The sequence below is a fragment of the Schistocerca gregaria genome, chromosome 2 (assembly GCF_023897955.1).
Source record: "Schistocerca gregaria isolate iqSchGreg1 chromosome 2, iqSchGreg1.2, whole genome shotgun sequence".
Taxonomy (NCBI): domain Eukaryota; kingdom Metazoa; phylum Arthropoda; class Insecta; order Orthoptera; family Acrididae; genus Schistocerca; species Schistocerca gregaria.
The window spans coordinates 88,827,084-88,842,321 of NC_064921.1; the positions used below are offsets into that span (position 1 = coordinate 88,827,084).

Below are 15,238 nucleotides of genomic sequence, written 5' to 3' on the forward strand. Positions count from 1 at the left end.
TGGTCCAACTAAAACATTTATATTTCTTTACGTACCACAGGAATATGTAATAAAAATGAGGGTTCCTATTAAAAAAAAGCGCAGTTGATATCCGTTTGACCAATGGCAGCGGCATCTAGCGGACCAACCAAGCGCCCTCTGGTTTCCCCTTTCAAGCTAGACGAGTTTCGTTCTTTGTAGTTTTTCCGTTTGATGCTTATTTTGTGAGATATTTAGCCGGTCACTATCAATGGACCACCCTGTATATTACCCGAATTTATAGTAAATTATCTCTGTTTTCGAGTTTGCAAACAACTGTAATTTATCTCAAAACGTTTTAGAAAAGTAGTAATTTTTACCACAGGTTCTTGTGTTGCCTTAATAGAAATCTAGTTTTGTGTATTTGCTTCAGTTCTTATAGGGAATTAGCAACTTTTTAGCTCAACAGATTAAAAAATAGTTTATTATTTGTTACTGCCTTGTAATATACAGCACCAGCCACACTGCAGCCCCACTGTGAATGCTCTTCTTGAACATGGAATCACTTGGTTGACACCTGTAAGCAGCAGGAAATCGCCATGACTATTGTCGAAAGATTGGCAGCTGCTGTGAATCGGTGTGCCGCAGGAGCTCCCAAGATTTGTGATAGCAGTACCAGAGATACCTCAAGTACTATCCTCTCCTGTGGATCCTGTCTTCTCTGCAGAAGTACAGCATCTGTCATTACACATCTACTTGACTGCGAGTGGCATTAGATCTAGGCGACATCTACACGGTGGATGGAGAACAGGGAGGACACAGGTGCTGTACCAATCCTCCTAGCCAACATGTTTGAAGTACTGTCTTTTACTGAAACTGAAACTGAGCCAGTGGGACTCATTTCACGTTTTTTGGGGAGGCCTGTTTTGTCCAGTGTCAAGAGAAGCCAAACACAGAAGGTTAGGCGTCTATTAATTGTCAGACATATGGCGAATGTTGGTACTCCTTAGGGAAATGGCAGCAAGGGGCAGGAAAGGACACCAGATGCATCCAGTCTATATGCCTGGGGGCTTTATTGAACATGTTGAAGAGGCTATTCGAGCAGCCACTCAGCGAACAGTGAGCAACCTACTGCAAATTGTTGTGCACATTGGAATAAATCATGTCTGTCGTCTGGGTTCCGAGGTCATTCCAGCTACTGACAGAGAAGATTTGATAAGACCAGCCTTGTGCGTGGAGTTTCAACGTAGTTCACGCAATGTGCAGCATTATCCCCAGAATTGGTCGTGGTTCCGAGTCGAGTGGAAAGACTGAACCAGAGACAAGCTAGGCTGCGACTTCCTCGGCTTGCACCACAGGGTTGAGAACTCTAGGGTCCCCTTAAATGGGTCAGGAATGCACTACACATTAGAGACTGCTACTGAGATAGCTGTTGTGTGGGGGGTGCGCACAAGGGTTTTTTAGATTAGGCGACTCTCCATCCAATCCAGATGATGATAGCTGTAGGAAACCCAGAAGTATCAACTTAACATCGAAGGAAATGCTTCCCACAGGTGAGAATATTAAAATCCTAGTGGTTAACTGCGGAAGCATTCGCAACAAAGTGCCAGAGTTTGAAGTTCCCATGGCAAGCAGTGGAGCTCACATATTAGATACAGAAAGCTAGTTGAAACCTGAAATTGACAGCAGAGATATTTTTAGGGAAAACTTAAGTGTATATCGAAATGACAGGCAAATGGAAAATGGAGGTGGTGTATTTGTCACAGTACACAAGGAACTAAAATGCACTGATATAGAAACTGAACCTGCGAATAAGATTGTTTGGGCAAGACTCAGTATCAGGGATGGGCATAAAATGATAATTGCATCTTTCTATAGTACACCACAAACGTTTCCTGATATAACTGAAAACTTCGAAGAAAACCTCAGTTCATTTGTACATTAGATCCCCAATCATACTGTAATATCAGTGGAGACTTAAATTATCCAACAATTAATTGTAAAATTTTTAGTTTTGTTAGTGGATAAGACATCCTGTGAAACATTACTAATGTCCTTCTCTGAAAACTACCCAGAACAGCTAAATAGGAACCCCACTCATGGTGGAAATATATTGGATCTAATGGCAACAAACAGACCTGACCTCTTTGAGGATGACCACATCGAAACTGACATCAGTGACCAAGAGGCAGTTGTGGCAATAATGCTTCCCAAAGCACAAAGGACAACTACAATAAGCAGAAAGATATATATGTTCAGTAAACTAGATAAAAAAATCAGTAGTGTCATATCTCAACGAGGAACGTGAAACTTTCACCACAGAGCGGGAGCATGTAGAGGAAATCTGGCTCAAGTTTAAAAGAACAGTTTACCTTGAACTGCAGAGTCACTGTAAAGAAACTTCCTAGTAAACAGAGATTATTGCATAATAGGTGTAAAACGAAAAGTAGGGCTATAGATAGAGAGATTCTGAATGAAACACGTTTAGCTGTCAAGAGAACAGTGCGTGGTGTCTTCAGTGACCACCATAGCAAAATATTGTCAAAGGATCTTTCACAGAACCCAAAGAAATTCTGGTCATATACAAAGGCTGTAAGTGGCACCAAAGTTAGAGTCCAGTCCCTAGCGAATGAGATGGGAACTGAAATTAAGGGCAGAAAAAAAAAAGCTGAAATGCTTAACTCCGTTTTCAAATGTTCCATTAAAAAGGAAAACAAAGGGTAATTGGTCAAATTTAGTCCTCATACCACTCTGAGAAGATGAATGAAATAAGTATTAGTGTCAGTGTTGAAATCGTCGAAATTGAACAAAGCTTCAGGGCCCGACAGAATTCTTGTCAGGGTCTATACTGAATTTGCGGCTGAATTAGCCCCTCTTCTAACTGTAACCTATTGTAGATCCTCGAACAAAAGACTGTGCTCAACTCTTGGAAAAAAGCACAGGTCACACCTGTCTACAATAAGGGTACTAGAAGTAGTTCACAAAAGTACGCCGGCCGCGGTGACCAAGCGTTTCTAGGCGCGTCAGCCCGGAACCGCGCGACTGCTACGGTCGCAGGTTCGAATCCTGCCTCGGGCATGGACGTGTGTGATGTCCTTAGGTTAGTTAGGTTCAAGTAGTTCTAAGTTCTAGGGGACTGATGACCTCAGATGTTAAGTCCCATAGTGCTCAAAGCCCTTTGAACCACAAAAATACTTCCTATATCCTTCACATCGATTTGTTGTAGAATCTTAAAACATATTCTGAGCTCAAAGTCTTGAACAAAATGACCTTCTCAGTGCCAACCAGAATGGATTTCGAAAGCACTGATCATGTGAAAACCAACTCGTACATTTTTCACATGACGTACTGAAAGCTTTGGATCAAGGCAGTTGAGTAGATGCAGCATTTCTTGGTTTCCGAAAAAGAATTGACTCAGTACCTCACCTACGCCTAGTGGCAATGACCTTGCAGACAATATTAATAGAAGCTTCAGACCTTCTGGAGATGATGGAGTTATCTATAATGAAGTACTATCTGAAAGAAGTCGCATATATATTTAGTCACATCTTGATAAGATTTCAAAGTGATGCAAAGATTGGCAACTTGCTTGAAATGTTCAGAAATGTAAAATTGTACACTTCAAGAAACGAAAAGATGTAATGTCCTATCGGCACAACTCATACAAATACCTGGGTGTAACGCTGTGTAGTTACATGAAATGAAATGATCACATAGGCTTAGTTGTGGATGAAACAGGTGGTAGACTTTACCTTGCCAATGGCCTTGCCGCAGTGGTAACATCGGTTTCCGTCAGATCACCGAAGTTAAACGCTGGTGGGCTGGGCTAGCACTTGGATGGGTGACCATCCGGTGTGCTGAGCACTGTTGACAAGAGGGGTGCACTCAGCCCATGTGAGGTGAACTGAGGAGCTACTTCATTGAGAAGTAGCGGCTCCGGTCTAGTAAACTGACAAATGGCCAGGAGGACGGTGTGCTGACCACATGCCCCTCCATATCCGCATCCAATGAAGCCTGTGGGGTGAGGATGACACGGCGGCCGGTCGGTACCGTTGGGCTTTTCAAGGCCTTTTCGGACGGAGTTCCGTTTTTTTTTCAGACTTTGCCTTATTAGTAGAATGCTGGGGGCGTGCAATTAGTCTACAAAGGAGATTGCTTATGAATCACTTATGTGACATCTTCTAGCATATTGCTCAAGTGACTGGGAACCATACCAGAGAGGACTAACAGGGGAATTGAACATATAGAGAGAAAGGCGACAGAAATGGTCACAGATTTGTCTGATCAATGGGAGAGTGTCACAGAGATACTGAAGAAACTGAATTGGAAAACTCTTGAACATAGACGAAAACTATTCTGCGAATGCCTATTAAGAAAGCTTCCAGAACCAGATTTAAATGATGATTCTGGCGATACCGTACAATCCTCTATGTGCTGCTCACATAGGGATTGTGGGGATAAGATTAGAATAATTACAGCACGCACAGAGGTATTCAGAGAATCATTCTTCCCACGCTCCATATTGAATGGCAAGCGGAAGAGTGGTTTGTACACTCTGCCATGCATCTCATCATAGTTTCGAGAATTAGGTGTAGATGTAGAAAGCCTTCACATGTTCTGTCAATTTCAACAGGCAGTCGTCGTTCAACCCTGACAGTTTGGCATCTGTTACGTATCCCAATACATCATACTTGATTTTTGATGTAGCATCATTGTTTTTTATTCAGTCAGACACATATACAATTGAAACTTCCTGGCAGATTAAAACTGTTTGCCGGACCGAGACTCGAACTCGGGACCTTTGCCTATATGCAATTAGGGGTATAAAGTCATTTTACATTTTACAATCGATATACGGTATTGTTTGAAATAAATTAATCCAACTATGCAGGAACAAAGTTTGGTCCATAACCTCACCGGCACAGCAACTAAATGGACCTTATTTCACTTCTAATGAATCTATAGTTAAAAATTTATGTACAGATAACCAACCTACCTGCTGATGGCAGCATAATGCTGAAATGCGCAGGGTAAATGAATATTAGTAAAAAGTGACTGAAGCAGAAAAGTTTGTGTGTAAATTTTGTAACACAGGCACTGATATCAACAAATTTGACACAGAAAGGATCATTTTAAGTAGCGTCCCCATACCTCCAAACTATATACTGCTGGCTATTAAAATTGCTACACCAAAAAGAAATGCAGATGATAAACGGGTATTCATTGGACAAATATATTATACTAGGACTGACATGTGATTACATTTTCACGCAATTTGGGTGCACAGATCCTGGGAAATCAGTACCCAGAACAAACACATCTGGCCGTAATAACGGCCTTGATACGCCTGGGCATTGAGTCAAACAGAGCATGGTTCAAATGGCTGTGGGCACTATGGGACTTAACATCTGTAGTCATCAGTTCCCTAGAACTTAGAACTACTTAAACCTAACTAACCTAAGGACATCACACACGTCCACGCCTGTAGCGGCCACGCGGTTCCAGACTGAAGCTCCTAGAACCGCACGGCCAAACCGGCCGCCAAACAAACTGATCTTGGATGGCGTGTACAGGTACAGCTGCCCATGCAGCTGCAACACGATACCACAGTTCATCAAGAGTAATGACTGGCGTATTGTGGCGAGCCAGTTGCTCGGCCACCATTGACCAGACGTTTTCAGTTGGTGAGAGATCTGGAGAATGTGCTGGCCAGGGCAGCAGTCGAACATTTTCTGTATCCAGAAAAGCCCGTACAGGACATGCAACATGCGGTAGTGAGTTATTCTGCTGAAATGTGCTTCGCAGGGATCGAATGAAGGGTAGAGCCACGGGTCGTAACACATCTGAAATGTAGCGTCCACTGTTCAAAGTGCCGTCAATGCGAACAAGAGGTGACCAAGACGTGTAACCAATGGCACCCCATACCATACGCCGGGTGATACGCGAGTATGGCGCTGACGAATACACACTTCCAATGTGCGTTCACCGCGGTGTCGCCAAACACGGATGCGACATCATGATGCTGTGAACAGCATCTGGATTCATCCGAAGAAATGAGGTTTTGCCATTCTTGCACCCAGGTTCGTCGTTGAGTACACCATCGAAGGCGCTCCAGTCTGTGATGCAGCGTCAAGGGTAACCGGAGCCGTGGTCTCCGAGCTGATAGTCCATCTTGCTGCAAACGTCGTCGAACTGTTCGTGCAGATGGTTGTTGTCTTGCAAACGTCCCCATCTGTTGACTCAGGGATCGAGATGTGGCTGCACGATTCGTTACAGCCATGCGGATAAGATGCGTGTCATCTCAACTGATAGTGATACGAGGCCGTTGGGACGAGCACGGCCTTCCGTATTACCCTCCTGAACCCACCGATTCCATATTCTGCTAACAGTCATTGTATCTCGACAAACGCGAGCAGAAATGTCGCGATAGGCTACAATCCGACCTTTATCAAAGTCGGAAACGTGATGGTATCAATTTCTCCTCCTTACACGAGGCATCACAACAGCGCTTCACCAGGCAACACCGGTCAACTGTTGTTTGTGTATGAGAAATCGGTTGGAAACATTTCTCATGCCAGCACGTTGTAGGTGTCGCCACCGGCGCCAATCTTGTGTGTATGCTCTGAAAAGCTAATCATTTGCATATCACAGCATCTTCTTCCTGTCCGTTAAATTTCGCGTCCGTAGCACGTGATCTTCGTGGTGTAGCAATTTTAATGGGCAGTAGTGTAGTTGGTTGAAGAACCACCGATTACAGCACTCTCTCCTCAAAGCCCTCTATTAAAAAGTTGGTCCAACCACGGCGACTGTGATTGTCCGTACAAGAAGTTATCTGTTAACGGTCGAAACAACGCCGGCCAGAGGGGCCGAGCGGTTCTAGGCGCTTCAGTCTGGAACCACGCGACCGCTACAGTCGCAGGTCGAATCCTGCCTCGGGCATGGATGTATGTGATGTCCTTAGGTTAGTTACGTTTAAGTAGTTCTATGTTCTAGGGGACACATTGACGCCTCCACGAAGTCATAAGGGCCATGATCTATATAGAGGGATTAAAGCACCATAGCACTCCATGATCACCGTAATGTAAGGCTAAAGGAAAGATGAAATCGCAAAAATCTAAGGTTGTGGGAACAGCTAGCTCTGAAACGAACTACGATTTTTATTTAACTACATAATTTTGATTGGTGGACGCACCTGACCGAAATTCTGGCGTATTTTATTCTGGCGAATTTCACCGACAAAAAAAGTATTTCACTGCACATTCTTCACGAAAGCGTCCTGCAAAGTTAACGAAATGTCAGAATCATTGTTGGCAACACTATTACTGTAAAGACGTAAGAGAGTATGTCAACGCATTGTTATTTCAAGCGGTGCAACAATAAGTTTAGTTATGTAGTCTTGTAGCGAGTAGCAGAGCCAATGTCGCGGTGTATCGGTCGCGATAGGTCTCGAAACTCAATTGTTGGCAGTATAGGTACCACCTCAAACATTTGGCAGGCCGGACACCGGGGATGTCCGGCCAGCTAACGCGGGCCGGTTTGCCGGCTCTCGCGGGCCGGTTTCGGCCCGCGGGCCGTAATTTCGAGACCCCTGTTCGAGGGGACCTCAGCAGTTTTGTCCCATAGTACTCAGAGCCATTTCAACTATTTGTCGAAAGGACGGTAACGGAGACTCACTTGGGAAACTGTTGCAGAGCCGGCACGCGGCCACGGGGACTGCCTGCGACTGAACGGTGTGTACGGGGGCGCCTGCACGGCCGCCTACACGCTGTGCGTGTCCGGCATGGCGACGCCCGCCACGTGCGCACACGGCTATCTGTTCGACAACGGCGCCAAGTCGTGCCGGCGGCCGCGCAATGCACAAGAGCAGCACTGCGCGCAGGGCCCGCAGCAGGTGGACCCGCAGCCAGGTGGCCAGCAGCAGGTGGCGCCAGACACCACGCCGACGCCGGCTGCTACCACCACCACCACTACCACACCTCCGCCAGCCGCCTCCAGCCAGCGACCTGTGGACACCACCACTCCCTCGACCCAGCCTGCAAGCGACGCCAGCACCCAGCAGACCGCGACACAGCCGCCACCCCCTAGCGACCAGAACCCCTCTGCCGGATACACACAGCAGCCGTACTATCCGGACTATTACTACTACCTGCCCTACTACTACACCACCAACCAGCCCGCTCTCTACAGCACTGGCCAGGCTGGCCAACAGCAGCCCTACTACAACCAGTACCAGACCCCCACGACCACTCAGGAGCCCTACTACCTGTACTATACTCAGCCCTACTACACGGACACGGCGACTCAGTACTACTGGTCTACACTGCAGAACGGGGACTGGTATTCCTCACCTTTGTCAACATCGGGCCAGTACAGCTCTCTGAGCCCGTCTACTGGCTGTGCTACGACGCCGTCCCCTATCGGGACCCGGAGCCCGGCCATTCTAGTGTCGGGCTTCCTCGATCCGGTCCAGTCTTCTGTGTCAGTGCCGCCACCAGTGAAGTCAGATGCTGTGAGCCAGCCTACGACATGCACACCGGGTGCACAGGGCTCATCCATTCCAGGTACGAGGTCACTCAACTTTATCTTCACCTTTCATAAGATCAAAAGATGCAATCAACGATGGTCTGTCAATTCTGAGGACATCTGTACATGGCATCCGAGAAATTTTGTGACAGACTTCTAGGGAAGATGGGGAACTTCATAAGGATTAAGAATTGCAAAGGAACGCATGACTACAAATGTCAATGGTAAGCATTAACAGAGGTCAGAGATTAGAGAAGAAACAAGAAATGATTCATTTGAAACAACTATTGGACGTGATGAGCGCACATGGTGTGTGACATAAATACCGTTCATATATTAGAACAGATGCTCAAAGTTTGTACTATTGGATGTCATACATGCCTGACACCAATAGACGCATTTCAATGCACCAGGAATTTCTTTGACTGTAGCTGTTGTGCACACGATTCTTGCAATGAGATTCATTTGACACTCCACAGGTTTGCCATGCATGGCTCCCCACAGAAAGAAATCAAGGCTCGATAAATCTGGTGAGTGTCGGGGCCATGAAATGAGTCCACCACACTAAGTCCATCAATGTTAGAATAGCCAGTGCAAGTGTCTATGAATATCCAGGGCAAAATTAACAGGTGCCTCCTCATGTTGGAACCACATACTGTGCCTCACATTTGCTGGAACTTCTACAACCAAGCTAGGAAAAACCTGTTCCAGAAAGGTCTGATAATTTGTAGCACTCAAGTGAGATGGTAAAAGGTATTGTCTGACTAAACAGTCGTTGACCAAATCCACTCAAAAATGTACTGCAATGTTGTACCATGTAGTGTTGCACACCATAAGGGTTTTCTGGCGCTGACAGGTGCTCCTTTTAGTGATTGAATATGCCATCCCTAATGGATCTGGCCTCATCAGTAAACAACACACAAGCTAGAAATGCACATATTGGCCACTTTGTTGCATAAACAACTGTGCAAAACACAAACATGCAAGATCTTTATGGTGCAATAAGTGTACCTTTTGGGTATGAAAGGCATGTAAGGATTCGGCATTCAAAATACGCTGGACACTGTCATGAGACATTCTTAACTTCAAGGAGACTATGTATGCTGCTTGGATTAATCTCTCCAACATCCAACACACTTTCTTCCCTAACCACCTAACAAGCTCACCCCACTAGCCAGTAAGTTCACAGGGCAGGTTGAAACACAGAGTATGTCACCGATGACTTTTCCACATTCACACCCCCACCCCACCTGAGAACGGCCAATTGTCCTACGAATAAAATGGTAGGAATCCAACTTCTGACAGGAGATTCAAGACATAGTCCAATTGTAGTAATAGATTTCCTATGAAAGAAGGGTTGCTGTTGGCCTAAGTGTAAATTGGTGGGAAATTCAAAATCACACGTTGTCATGATGGTTGACTTCGAATACGAGCACCATCCTAATTATAACGTCAGAATTCAAGACGTATACCCTGGAATAGAAGTTGGCGACTGGGGATACTGCCACTGGTTCCATTATGTCACAGTCATCCCTGACCTGTCGCTCTATTTACAACAGTTTGGGATTTTGTCCAGACTTGAGGTACTGGCCCAGTCCTATTACTCACGCAGAGGTGCATGGTCACTGCAAACTCTGAGTTTGGACATGTAGTTATTTAAAAAAGCACTTGTGAGGAGAGGGTGTATGGCCCCACACCCCCAAACTGCCACCCCCTAGCGGTTGCACCACCCTGCTGTCGGCATTGCCCTGCAATACGCGTCTCTCTGTAACGTGCGGGCAGCATTGCAGTTGCTCCGCCCAAAGCTACCTCCACCACCAACAACAGCCTGACCTACTCCCCTAGGTTAAAGTACAAACTGGATGCTGTGTAGTAGGAACACTCACATTTTTATTTAAACAAATACCTTGCCAGGGACAGCTCCCTATTTCACGATCACAGTGTTTACAATCACCAGACTGGTTGAGAAGTCTGCCAGCAACCTGTCCTTGGTTCCAGTGCTAAGAGCCAAGTTAGGATGGGAACAATTGTGTGTTTATTTAAACAACCACCATACCAAGGAGTGCCTCTTCCAGTAAGTTCACCACCTACTGAGTGTTTGCGCACTCTCACAGGACTGCCATGGTTGCGCACTACTGTAGATAGCAAGCAGAAACAGGACACTACTGCCACCACCACCACGCCACTGCTGCAGCATGTTCCTTGTCACCAAAAGATGGAGTTTCTACATCTTCATCTACATTTACATTTATACTCCGCAAGCCACCCAACGGTGTGTGGCAGAGGGCACTTTACGTGCCACTGTCATTACCTCCCTTTCCTGTTCCAGTCACGTATGGTTCGCGGGAAGAACGACTGCCGGAAAGCCTCCTTGCACGCTCGAATCTCTCGGGAGGTATAAGTAGGGGGAAGCAATAAATTCGATACCTCATCCAGAAACGCACCCTCTCGAAACCTGGACAGCAATCTACACCGTGATGCAGAGGGCCTCACTTGCAGAGTCTGCCACTTGAATTTGCTAAACACCTCCGTAACGCTATCACGCTTACCAAATAACCCTGTGACGAAACGCGCCGCTCTTCTTTGGATCTTCTCTATCTCCTCTGTCAACCCGATCTGGTACGAATCCCACACTCATGAACAATACTCAAGTATAGGTCCAACGAGTGTTTTGTAAGCGACTTCCTTTGTTGATGGACTACATTTTCTAAGGACTCTCCCAATGAATCTCAACCTGGTACCCGCCTTACCAACAATGAATTTTATATGATCATTCCACATCAAATCGTTCCGTACACATACTCCGAGATATTTTACAGAATTTCTGGTTTCAGTGTTTGTTCCGCTATCATATAACCATACAATAAAGGATCCTCTTTTCTATGTATTCGCAATGCTTTACATTTGTGTATGTTAAGGGTCTGTTGCCACTTCCTGCACCAATTGCCTATCCGTTGCAGATCTTCCTGCATTTCGCTGCAATTTTCTAATGCTGCAACTTCTCTGTATACTACAGCATCAACCGCGAAAAGCCGCATGGAACTTCCGACACTATCTACTAGGTCATTTATATATATTGTGAAAAGCAATGGTCACATAACACTCCTCCGTGGCACGCCACAGGTTACTTTATCGTCTGTAGACGTCTCTCCGTTGAGAACAACATGCTGTGTTCTGTTTGCTAAAATTCTTCAATCCAGACACACAGCTGGTCTGATATTCCGTAGGCTCCTACTTTGTTTATCAGGTGACAGTGCGGAACTGTATCGAACGTCTTCCGGAAGTCAAGGAAAATGGAATCTACCAGGGAGCCTGTATCTAATATTTTCTGGGTCTCATGAGCAAATAAAGCGAGTTGGGTCTCACGCGATCGCTGTTTCCGGAATCCATGTTGATTCCTACAGAGTAGATTCTGGGTTTCCAGAAATGACATGATACGCGAGCAAAAAACATGTTCTAAAATTCTACAACAGATCGATGTCAGGGATATAGGTTTATAGTTTTGCGCATCTGCTCGACGACCCTTCTCGACGACTTGGACTACTTGTGCTCTTTTCCAATCATTTGGTACCTTACGTTCCTCTAGAGACTTGCGGTACACGGCTGTTAATGGGGGGGGGGGGGGGGGGGGGGGCGGCAAGTTCTTTCGCGTACTCTGTGTAGAATCGAATTGGTATCCCGTCAAGTCCAGTGGACTTTCGTCTGTTGGGTCAGTTGCTTTTCTATTCCTTGGACACTTATTTCGATGTCAGCCATTTTTTCCTTCGTGCGAGGATTTAGAGAAGGGACTGCAGTGCAGAGCCTGTCTCATGTTCCTGACTAAGCGATAGCCCTCTTTGTCAGATCTCAAACTGTGCTGTGGCGCCACAGTCCTACGTGCCTTATCAGCTTGTTGCTGGAGGCCCTTGCACCAAACTCTCTGCCGGCCGCGGTGACCAAGCGGTTCTAGGCCCTTCAGTCTAGAACCGCGCGACTGCTACGGTCGCAGGTTCGAATCCTGCCTCGGGCATGGATGTGTGTGATGTCTTTAGGTTAGTTAGGTTTAAGTAGTTCTAAGTTCTAGGGGACTGATGACTACAGATGTTAAGTCCTATAGTACTCAGAGCCATTTGAGCCATTTGAACCAAACTCTCTCTCAGGCCCTACCCAGCTTTTGGACGTATCACTGCCCTTCTTTTTCCTCGACCTGAGCTATGTATGTACTGCTATATTGCCACGAAGACGATCTATGGCTTTATCCAGCAGTACAGGTCACCGAATGTGGTTGAGGGGAAGCGTGCCGTCCGGCAATTGGTGTGCGCTCCTTATCTAGCACTGACATCCAATCTGCATGGTACCTTACAGTCAATGGGAAACAAGTATGCCACCCACGCCTTCACAGGATTCACCTTGCAGACACCCGGTTGTCTGTCGCCTTTGATGTTCTGGACACGGACGAGCATTGCCTGGTCTGCAGATCTGCCTTAGGTGTCCGGTCCTTGGTGCGACAGACGCTGGCGCTAATTACCCTACGACTCCTCATTAGGCACCTCTTCTCTTGCTTCTCTTCCCGGACTCGGGATTCTTCCCACAAACGAAGGCAAACTCTGTGAAATGGATTTGTAGACACTGAATTCACTACGTGTTTGCTGACGGGGAGAAAAATGCCCTTGATTTTTGGCACTTCCTTAATGAAAGCCATTGTGCGGTTGTCCACAATCGTAAATACAGACAATTTTTCTCCAATTTCCTTTCCAGTGGCTTACTTAACACACCCCAGAGTTGTGATACGACTCCAATGAGGAGTTGACCCACGCCTTTTCTGCTCTTAGAACTGGTTGTTCTCTGGTCATCAGAATGTTATTTTCCATGAAACTATGCATTGATAGTCACGGAGTCTGCCGACTTGCTGCTCCCTCCTCTTCGCGACGTCGGTTTCTTGCTAGCCTCGGTGGTAGCAATTAAAAATTAGGAAAAATAAATGAATCATTGATGTTCTATTTATTTTCGTTGCTCGTTCCCTATGCTTTCTTTGCTTCCTTTGGGGAGGGAACGGGAAATGGTGGCCAGGACTCCTGTTGCAGCCCCTGCCCACTTTACCCCCACCCCTGACTTTGGGCGTCAGGAACGTTCCTTTAAAAAAGTAAAACTATAAACACGGTTAAGGCAACAATACTAGAGAAATAGAGCATCGAGCTTCGAGTCCCCGTCCGGCCCAAAATTTTCAACTCTCACAGTTGAATGGTCGCAATGCCTCATGTGGCTTGAAGTCATTATTTTCATCCTATCTATTTCCCATCCTCTTTCCTTTCTGTTCATTTATTTCTCGGGACAATCTGCGTTTATCTTCAAGTGTCTATACCAGTTCAGTTCCTTCAGCACCAGTGTGATACTGCCCTAGGGGTCAAACAAACCTATGACCATCTGTGCTGTCCTTCTCAATACTCGTTCAACATCCCGTTTAAGTCCTATTTTGTACATATGCCACACGTCTGAACAATATTCTAGGATGAGTCATGCGAGCGATTTGTAAACAATATCATTTAGAGACAGATTGCATTTCTAACAATAGTCGATGTCTACCACCAACTGTGACTACAACTGAGCCTATGTGATCGTTCCATTTCATATCCCCACAAAGTGTTATTACGCCCAGGTGTTTGTGTGAGCTGACCGATTCCATCTGTGACTTGTTGATAAATTAGGCATAGGTTACTACGTTTTTTCGTTTTCTGTAGTGGACAGTTTTACATTTCTGAACATTTAAAGCAATTTGCCAATCTTTGCACCACTTTGAAATCTCATCGGGATCTGACTGAATATTTGCGCAGCCTTTTTCGACAGTACTTCATTGTAGATAACTGCATCAACTGCGAAAAATCTAAGGTTGATATTAATATTGCCGGCAAGGTATTGATAAAGAGCTTAGGTGTGGTACTGAGTCAAATGCTTTTCCGAAATCGAGAAATACTACTTTTACCTGACTGCCTCGATCGACGGCTTTCAGGATGTCATGTGAGAAAACAACGAGGTGGCTTTCACGTAATCGACGGTTCCGAAATCCGTGCTGTCTGGCGTGGAAGAGGTCATTCTGTTCGAGACACCTCATTACGTTTGAGCCCACAACATGTTCTAAGATCTTACAGCAAATGTATGCCTGTGATGTTAAGGATACTGGACTGTAGTTTTGTGTATCACTTCTGCTACTCTTCTTGTAGATGGGTGTGTCTGTGCTTTATTCCAAATATTGGGCATGGGTTTTTATTCGATACACGTGCCGTATATTATGGTTAAACGAAAGGCTAAACCAACCGCAAATTCGTTGGTAGACTGACTGCGTTTGTTCAGTATCCAAAACAATGAGCCGAAGCCTCCCATCTGCTTCAGCTACGACTGAGCCTATGCCATCATTCCATTTCATATCCTCACAAGCTGTTACATCCAGGTATTGGTATGAGTTGACTGTTTCCACTTGTGTCTCACTGATATTGAAGCAAAGACATAAAATACCACCGAGAGGCAACACAGCGATCAGAAAGGAACGTAGTACATTTCAGTGCATAATGAATTTGCGAAATAACTTTCAACTGCTGGCGTTTAGCAACTGTAGCCAGAAACCTCTGAGTATAGATCACTAGCACTTTATACACACCGTCTCTCGACAGTGTCAGCTGCTTTCTTATAAATACTGTAACCTCAGAGTTCAGTAATGAAACATTTACAAGTAGAGGATATGGGCTGGAAAATTCATTTGCGGACCCATCTGCGTTTGTTGTAG

The 15,238-nt window shown here is 45.6% G+C and overlaps 1 protein-coding gene across 1 annotated transcript in view; it reads left to right on the top strand.

Moving 5' to 3' along the window:
• LOC126335604 (mucin-2-like) overlaps window positions 1-15,238 on the top strand; it is a 110,851-nt gene that overhangs the window by 74,225 nt on the left and 21,388 nt on the right. The window contains exon 3 of the mRNA XM_049999057.1: window positions 7,650-8,519. Within this exon, the coding sequence (XP_049855014.1) occupies window positions 7,650-8,519 (870 nt within the window). The remainder of the gene's footprint in view (window positions 1-7,649; window positions 8,520-15,238) is intronic.